The sequence below is a fragment of the Rhagoletis pomonella genome, unplaced genomic scaffold, assembly GCF_013731165.1.
Source record: "Rhagoletis pomonella isolate Grant_MI unplaced genomic scaffold, Rhpom_1.0 Rhpom_scaffold_01187, whole genome shotgun sequence".
NCBI lineage: Eukaryota > Metazoa > Arthropoda > Insecta > Diptera > Tephritidae > Rhagoletis > Rhagoletis pomonella.
Genome location: NW_023459741.1, coordinates 25,589 through 35,247, shown reverse-complemented (window position 1 = coordinate 35,247; position 9,659 = coordinate 25,589). Strand labels below are relative to the sequence as shown.

Genomic DNA, 9,659 nt, shown 5'->3' with positions numbered 1-9,659 from the left:
TCGATTGTTATTTTCGTGGGTTTAAATAATAAAATTTATAAAAAAATAAGTAAAATATACTGTGCATGATTGTAAGTCATCATAAATGAATTTTCTCGATTTCTGTGTTTTCGCGAGCGGTAATACGGGCAATACGAAAAATTGGCTCAAATATTAGGAGCCAAAGGGGATATTGTGCGAGGTTTTCAAAGAGGAAGCACAGGCGTTTTTGTTTTCATTATCTATAAATAAGACTGTGAAATGCAAATACAATTTATTCTTTGTATATCAAATTAATAGAAGTATGTACATACATACATTAGGGTGAGTAAAAAAAAAATAAAGTATTTTTTTTGGATCCGACACACGAAAACTAGTACCTAGGTACCTCTAGAAAGTACTTACCAAACCTGAGCTCTTAATATTAACGGGAAGATTATGCTCGTCATAGTTTTCCATTTTCAATTTAGTCTCATATAACAATGGTCATATCTTATCACCAATAGATTGTTAAACCAGTTGCGTCGTCAATATTTATAGGAAATTGAACGCTCTACAAAAATGGTTTCACATATATTTTTTTCATTAATCTAACCACTTAAAAGATATTCAAGGTCAAAGATTGAAGTATTTTAAGGAAAATAATTTTTTTTTGTTTTGAATTTTGTAACTTACTAAAAAATAATTATTGCCAAATGAGTTTCAATTATTTCTATAGGGAATTAAATGCTCTACAAAAAAGGTCTCATGTAGTTTTACTGTACTGATTTTAATAGTTTTAATAAATATCTCCAATTTATCCATTTAATTAATGAATTTTGAGATAATTTATGATCTATTTCAGAAAAAGAAGGTTTTTATTTAAGGAATATCATCAAACTTATCAGCAGAAAAAAAATCTATTTCGCCATATGAAATTTTATAATTCAATACAGTACTGATACAAAAATATATTTTTTCTTTTGATAAAAATTGATACTCAAATTCTCATGAATATTTTCAAAATTCATAAATTGAAAATATTTATTGAAAAACCATTAAAATCAGGCATTGGGATTCTACTGCAAATATCTTATAAATGGTTAGAGTAATCGATTAACTACATCAGACCTTTTTTTGTAGAGCGTTTAATTTCCTATAGAAATAATTGAAACTCATATGAAAATATTTTTAAGTAAGTTACAAAATTCAAAACAAACAGTTATTTTCCTTAAAATACGTTACAAAATTCAAAACAAACAGTTATTTTCCTTAAAATACTTCAATCTTTGGCCTTAAATATCTTTTAAATGTTTAGATTAACCAAAAGAGTATATTAGACCATTTTTGTGGAGCGTTCAATTTCCTATAAATATTGACGATGCTACTGGTTTAACGATCTATTGGTGATAAGATATGACCTTTTTTATATGAGACTAAATTGAAAATGGAAAACTATGATGAGCATAATGTCCCCGTTAATATTAAGAGCTAAGATTTGGTATGTACTTTCTAGAGGTACTTAGTAGAGGTATACGCCGCCGCGCCACGCCGTCGCCGCCGCCGTTTTTTGTCATTCCTCACGCGCCGCCGCCGAGTTACGAAAATATCGGCGTGGCGGCGGCGGCGTTCGGCGCCTAAGGAATTTTGTACAAAATTTTCATGATGTACAGTATCGGTCATATCTATAGCACGCCATTTCAAAGTGATATTGTGTGCCACTTATGTTTATTTATTTATTTTTAAGAATTTTCAATTAAAATTTAATTCATTCTCGGACAAACCCCATAAATATCCAAGTTCAACAATTTGTAGAAAACTACAAAAAAGTGTAACAAATTTTAACTTAAATTTCAAACTTTTTTCTCGGAAGTGATAGAATTTTTTTTTGTACACAGTTTTTAGCCCCTGCAATTTTAGTCTGATAATATGCAAATTTTAAGTGGCTACGAATTACCGTTAATTTTTTAGAATTTTTTTTGTCGCATTGGCTTCCATATAATAAATAAACTCAATTTATTTGTATATGGAAGAAAACCGCAACATCCTTGGCGAAAAAAATTCTAAAAAATCAGCGGTAACTTTTAGCCACCTGAAACTTGCACATTATCAGACTAAAATTGATTGGGCTATAAAACTGTGTATTCAGAAAAATTCAAACACTTCCGAGAAAAAAGTTTGAAATTTAGTGAAAATTTGTTGCACTTTTTTGTAGTTTTCTATAAGTTTTTAAACTTGGGTTTTTATGGGTTTTGATAGAGAAAGAACTGTATTTTAATTGAAAATTCTTAAAAATAAATAAATAAACATAAGTGGCACACAATATCACTTTGAATTGGCGTGCTATAGATATGACCGATACTGTATGTACATTGAATACATCGTTTGAAGGAACTAAATACTACTTGTATAAAAACACAATTTTACGAAATGAAAATTACATTTATAAATTAGTTTTTTTGCATAATTTGGGCCACTGGACAAGAATAAGATCTCCTTTATTTTTCCAAAAATAGCGTAACTCAGAAAAAACATAGGTAACATATTTTTCGACGAAAGCGTTTATTACAGTTAAATTGGGGTCGAATACTGGTAATCTAATGATTTTTTTCCGCAGTAGACAATTCTTTTCAATACTACAACAATACTACTTTTTTATACACCTGCTACAACAACAACAAAGTAATAACACATCAAAAACTTTAATGCCAATATCTCAGAAAGCAGTTTTAATAGAAGCCCTTTGCATCGAACTCCTCGATTATTGCAGATAACACAAAGATAATATTTTAGTATTTTAAACAAACACGTTTTTTGCTAATATTTACATTCGTAAATTATTTTATTCTGGGGTCCCACATACGTATACAAGTACTAGGTGGCTATGTGAAAATTACGTTAGCATTCCTTAGTGATGGTCTAACCCCAGGAAGGTTTTGCTCCATCGCATCGCAATGTTTTCTACACAGGGTTGAAGTTATTTATTGAGAGCGACATAAATTACCCCAATAACTAAACTTCTAAAATTTTTTTATTTGTTTAAATTTAAATATGTAGTACATACGGATCTGTAGAGAACATAGAGATCCGTGTATGTATGTATGTATGTATATACCTCAGACCTTCTTCTGTTCGCCCATCAATCAGCGCCAGACACTCAACATTCTAATTCAAGTGGAAGTAACAATATTTAAATTTAAAACTAATTCAATAATGAAATAAATAGAATTATAATAATAGAATAATTGGCATGGCGAACGCCTAACGCTGACGAGTTGAAATGATAAGATTAGTAGCCTCATGGCTCTTTGAAATCTACCTTATGAGCAGTAGCGCCGGCGTTTCCAGATGCGCCGGCGTCGCCGCCGCCGCCAAATATTTTTGAAGTTGACCACGCCGCCGCCGCAAAGCCTGTCGGCGTAAACCTCTAGTACCTAGGAACTAGTTTTCGTGTGTCGGATCAAAAAAAAACTTGATTTTTTTTACCCACCCTAACATACATACATACATAAAATGTGAAGTTACATAAAAAAGATGCTTTTATTATTGCACTCGTTTTTACTAACTTTTTAAAAAGAGGTGCGTATGTTGTCGAATTCGAATTTGCTATGGAGCTTTGTTCTTCTCCTCCTCCTGACGGCTTTCTTCAAAGTGGAATTCATTTGCGTTCAAATCTTCCACTCTGTAGTAAATGCAAATGTTGTGGAGTGCTCAAACACTGGCTTTGAGCGATGAGTAATAGAGTTCATGATGAATTTAGGACTTTTCACTCATCTGAGAAAGATCAAACATGATGTTTTCTCTCTTCCTCTTCCTCTTTCGACTCGATCGTAACGCAGAATACCTAAGTTAGATTCTTGCGGAGCGGACTGCGGCAACGTAATCGAAATGCAGAATAGGGCTGATTGTATGGAAATACATACGTACAGCCAACATTACAAGGTAAAATCATTGAGAGGCAGTCTGACGTTTGCCAGCAATATAATTTTAAAATTTGAACTCAAGCTCACACACACATTCTCATTTTTTAATCTTAAACAACAACAATTGTGAACAACTTAATTTTTTTTTATTTTCAATTTTATATGATTTTAATGTTTTTATCATGCATACAGCCATGGTCAACCAAATAGCACACACACCTTTACCCGAAAGCCAAATCCGCTAAAAAAATCGGCATGAAGATACTTTTTTTTATACAAATTGCATGGTAACATCTTCCCTTGCATATTACCATGATACAAAAAGGTAGTTCCATTTCAAATTTTTTGACAAAAAATATGTTTTCAAGTTTCACTAATTGTACAAAATTATGAGCTACCTACATCGACCAACTCTTAAACTATTCGGACGTGTTCATACAAGTGTTCTTAGCTCGCGTAATAACAATACCAAATAACCCGTTATCATATTTCGCTTTTGTGCACTTTAGTGGAGCATCAGCATAACAACCACTTTGTAAACAAGGAACCGCTACAACATACCAACAAACAAAATGCCAACACAACCAGAGCCACCTGACAAATCAACAAACAGATTCGCAATACTAAGCCAATTTGACGACACCGATTACACATTTCCCACACTTACACATAAACAAACACCACTTAACCAACCCAAATACATAACAATTACAGCAGCCAACAATGAACTACAAAAACTAAGCCCATTCGTAATAAAAAGAGCAATAGACTCAATATCAACTCAAATAGAAAACGTAAAGCAACTCAAAGACGGATCATTGCTTATACTGACACTTAACTCAAGAGTAGCTGAGCGGTTTTTAAAAGTGAAAACACTCGGTAATCTATGCCCGGTGACAGTCAAATACCAAGACAATCTAAACACAATAAACGGAGTAACTTATGCGCCCTGCCTAAATTTTGTAAGCGACGAGGAAATCATACAAGAATTAAAAAGTCAAGGCGTAAGAAACGTATACAAATTCACACGCACATTTGAAGGCAAAGCAACTCCTACTGGAAAAATTGTATTATCTTTCGATCTTTACCACCTACCCAAAGACATTGATATGGCATGGTACAAAGTTAAAGTCACACCGTACTACCCTACCCCTATGCGTTGCAAAAACTGCCAGCTCTTGGGGCACACAAAAACACGGTGTACTAATCCTGCCACGTGTGAAGGCTGCAACCTTCCACCTCACTCCCCAACTGACTGTTCGCGCAAACAATGCGCAAATTGTGGCAACAACCACGCATCATCAGACAAAGATTGCCCTAGATTCAAACAAACCCAAGAAATCCTAAAAATAAAGACAACTGCTAAATGCTCAATGGGAGAAGCACGTCGTAAATACAATGAAAAAAACGAACCACAAAGAATCCCAAAACATACTTACTTAGACATCACCAAAGGAAACAAACAAACATCCACCAACAAGCCACCACCAACGCCTCCAACAGAAACCACAAGCATTGCTAAACGCCCCGCTTCATCCCCACCGACTAAAATTAATCAAAACAAATTACAAAAAACCCAAATATCGCCCAAAAAAACTAACCTAAGCAGCACTAGTAACACAACAACAATTAAAAAATCCATTTCAAACAAACTCTCTGATCACTATGATAATTCACAAACCTCAACTTCACAACTCACCAACAACTTACCTGAAAACAATAATACTATCTCACCATGCACCAAAATAACTCAAGAGCTACTAAATAAAAATGAATATTATATGGCCCTTTCTGACTCCGAAGAAGAACCTAAATTATAATTAATCAATAAACAAATAACGGCAAATAACAAATAAATACAACAAAGCATATAAACTAATAAATAAAACATGAATTTCAAAATATTACAGTGGAATATAAAAGGATTCTTTAACAACATCAATGAGCTTAACCTCGTAATTAAAGAAGAAAATCCACCCTTCATATCACTGCAAGAAACACATTGCAAACACAACTTCAACCCATATCCCCCAAAAGGATACTTAAGCCATTTTCTAAACTCATCAACAATTACAACAGCCAAACAAGGAATAGGGGTGCTTATTAAAGCTAATATTCCCCACAAAATAATTTCATTAAACACCGACCTACAAATAATAGCGATCGAAGTCAACCTTAATATAAAATTTACAATAATATCATGCTATCTTCCACCAAACTTACAGATTCCTACCAAAGAAATAATGGATACACTCGCCTTAATTCAAACACCAATAATCTTTTTAGGAGATTTTAACAGCTGGAATCCTTTGTGGGGTTCCCCAACATACAACAATCGAGGCAAAATAATAGAACACATAATCAACCAATCGGACCTTTTCTTAATAAACGACGGTAGACCAACCCACTTTTCAACGCACGGGACACTGACCCATGTAGACATTACATGCTGCTCAGCTAGCTTGCTCCCGATCATCAAATGGAATATCTTAGAGGATCTTTATCACAGCGACCATTTCCCGATAATCACCACAATCAATTTGACACACAACACCGAAAAACACCACACTGAAAAGAAATTTCTACTCAACTTTGCTGATTGGGCAAAATTCAGTCAATCCGTCGAAGAGGAAATTTCGGAGAGACCGATTTCTGTAAACATTAATCAAGAAGCAAATAATATTACAAAGGCAATTCGTGTAGCAGCCAACCTTTGGATCCCTCAATCCTCTCAGAAGACCAGAACCCATGTCCCCTGGTGGAACCAGACTTTAGCAAATCTCCGCAACCAAAAAATGACAACATGGCACCTTTTTCGAAAATCTCCAACAGAACAGAATCTTCTTGAATACAAAAAACGTAATGCTATCTTCCGCAGGGAAATGAAGCAAACAAAAAAATCTAGCTTCGAAAATTTTGCAAAAAGCATAAACATAAACTCATCATCGCAGGAATTATGGAACAAAGTGCGGAGGCTAACAAATCAAAATACACAAACGTCAATAGCAGCAATTCAAACACCACAAGGAACAACAACGGAAACGCGAACAATAGCCCACCTCTTTGCTCACAACTGGTCTCAATGCTCGAACGACAACAATTTTCCTAATCAATTCAACCAGGCAAAAAAATCAAATATAGCGCCAAACCAAACCACTAATCCAACAGCAATGAAAATGGAAGTGCATATTTCCATGGATGAAATGTATTCTACCCTAAAAAGTACTAAAGGAAAAACACCAGGTTTTGATCGCATCTCATACAGCATGATTAAACACTTGAACTTATCCACAAAAACGAGACTTTTGACACTGTACAATAATATTTTCCAATCAGGCATTATTCCCCAAAACTGGAAAGCGGCAACCATCATCCCTATCCCAAAACCTCAGAAAGACCTCAACCTTCTCGGATCCTACAGACCCATCTCGCTAATTTCGTGCCTGTCGAAATTAGTAGAAAAAATAGTCGCGACACGTCTAGTCTGGTTTACAGAGGCAAAAAGGCTCATCTCATCCAACCAGGTCGGTTTTCGACCAGGAAGAGGATGTACGGATGCCCTGCTACACATCGACTACAATGTGGCAAAAACGCTATCAGCCCATAACCACATTTCAATATTATCACTAGACTTCGAAAAAGCGTTCGACAGAATAGGAGCTCACGTCATTCTAGAGAAACTAAATCAGTGGGGAGTTGGACCCAAGATCTTCAATTTTGTAAAATCATTCCTCCAAAATAGAAAATTCCGAGTCAGGGTAAACGGTATTTACTCCAAATTATATCTTTAACGAATGGTATTCCCCAAGGATCACCGCTTTCAGTACTCCTCTTTTCAATCGCGTTTAACGAAATAAGCACTATAATACAGAAACACAAGCTTTGTTAACCACTGTATCTATGCCGACGATTTATTTATACTGTGCAACAAAAAGAACAATAGCGAGTCAAATAAAATTTTAAGAAATATTCTGAAAGAAATTGATGACTGGACCTTAAGATCAGGTGCGAAAATTTCCCTCGAAAAAACAAAAAAACTTCATATTTGTAAAAAACTAAAATGCGATTCCAATAGTCACTCAATAGAATTGAAGCAACAAATTATCGAGAATGTGGATGAACTGCGAATACTAGGTTTAATATTCACAAAAAACTACACATGGAAACGGCATCTTTTAAAACTAAAGAGGGATCTACTCTCCAGACTTAGTTTAATATCGTATTTGTCATATAAAGGATATGTCCACATAAACACACTCATACACATCACAAAAACTATAATCCTGCCAATGTACCACAAGGCGATCAGAACCAGCCTATTCGCTTTTCGCACCACCACGACAAATAACCTCTTGTTGTTGTTGTTGTTGTAGCGGCTACAACAACCCCGCCCAGATCGGTTGGTATCTCAGTCGTTGTCGTCAAGTTCCACTAACGGCAACCCTAGGAAGCGTGCAGCTTCTGCGGGGTTTGCCCATAGGGACAAGGCCGTTAGGGTTGTCGGGTTTTCCGGGCATGCGAAGAGATGTTTCGAGTCATGTGGGGTCTCTCCGCATGCCGGACATTCGTTCGGCACATCCTCATTCAACCTACTCAAGTAGGAGTTCAACCTGCTGCAGTAGCCGGAGCGAAGTTGTGCGAGTGTAGTGCGTGTCTCCCGAGGCAGATGAAGCTCCGTCTCGTCTATGTACAAATAACCTCTTCATTGAATCTGGCTTGCCCACACTAGAGGAACATATACAGAATGTCAACACTAGCTTAATACCAAAAGTTTTATTTTTAAATACATCTATAATATCCGAAGACGTAAAAAAACTGGTACTATCCAAACGAACATTCAATGTTAATCCTTCACTGCTCCGAATTATCAAACTATGCAACAAGTACAACTTGGAAGTAAAACCACATAGACTACGAAGTTACAACCCACCGTGGACTCTTGACAGCCAATGTTGCGATAGAACACTACACACCCACAAAAAAGATAACACCCCAAATTCAATATTCAAACAAATCTTCCTCGAAAAGGCGAACACTTACAATAAGAGCGGCTGGCAAATTATCTTTACTGATGGGTCTAAAACACAAAATAGCGATGCTTTCAGTATAACATCGGAAACAGGCTCCTGCATTAGCATGAAATCAATGTTCCCTTTCTCTTCAGTCTTCTCGGCAGAAGCAGCAGCTATACACGAAGCTATAGTATTTTCCCTTCACAAAAAAACAAAAACTGTGATATGTTCAGACAGTCTATCGGTGTTACAGGCAGTTAGAAATTAACAATTAACAATTAATCAAATAAGAGATATGTTAATAAAAAACAAGAAAACGCTTAAGCTCCTATGGGTTCCAGGACACGCAGAAATTGACGGTAACACCTACGCCGATGAAGCTGCAAAATTTGCTTGCAATGCACCAATAATACGCACCCCAAAAATCGAAAAGCTTGACATAAAACGCCATATCAAAACGCTTATAATACACGAAACACGCCAACTGCGTAGCAGCCACAAACATTATCACTATACTAACATTAACAAAGATGGAACTCCTCCACAATACCCAACAAATATACATGGTTTCAAAACCAGAATCTTTTCACGATTGCGTCTCGGGCACACCACACAAACCCACGAATATATCTTGAAAAAGGAAAATCAACCAATCTGCATCACCTGTAACACAATCCAAACATTAGACCACATCCTCAACAATTGCCAAAAATACTACAACACAAAAAAAGCAGTATTTAACACAGAATATAAACGACGTCCTAGC

General features: G+C 35.6%; 1 protein-coding gene across 1 annotated transcript; it reads left to right on the top strand.

The window, feature by feature from the left end:
* Positions 1-8,170: 8,170 nt before the first annotated feature.
* Positions 8,171-9,272, top strand: LOC118752050. Its single transcript, XM_036486900.1, has 2 exons — positions 8,171-8,225; positions 8,575-9,272. The coding sequence occupies exons 1-2, from the start codon at positions 8,171-8,173 to the stop codon at positions 9,159-9,161; spliced, it is 642 nt and encodes a 213-aa protein (XP_036342793.1). The 3' UTR covers positions 9,162-9,272.
* The last annotated feature ends 387 nt before the right edge of the window (positions 9,273-9,659 follow it).

Bases quoted from the DNA above. Each gene is read 5' to 3' on its own strand.
- LOC118752050 (XM_036486900.1), top strand. From the start codon at position 8,171: ATGTACCACAAGGCGATCAGAACCAGCCTATTCGCTTTTCGCACCACC. The intron at 8,226-8,574 runs ATAACCTCTTGT...GTCTATGTACAA, and splicing joins TTTTCGCACCACCACGACAA to ATAACCTCTTCATTGAATCT.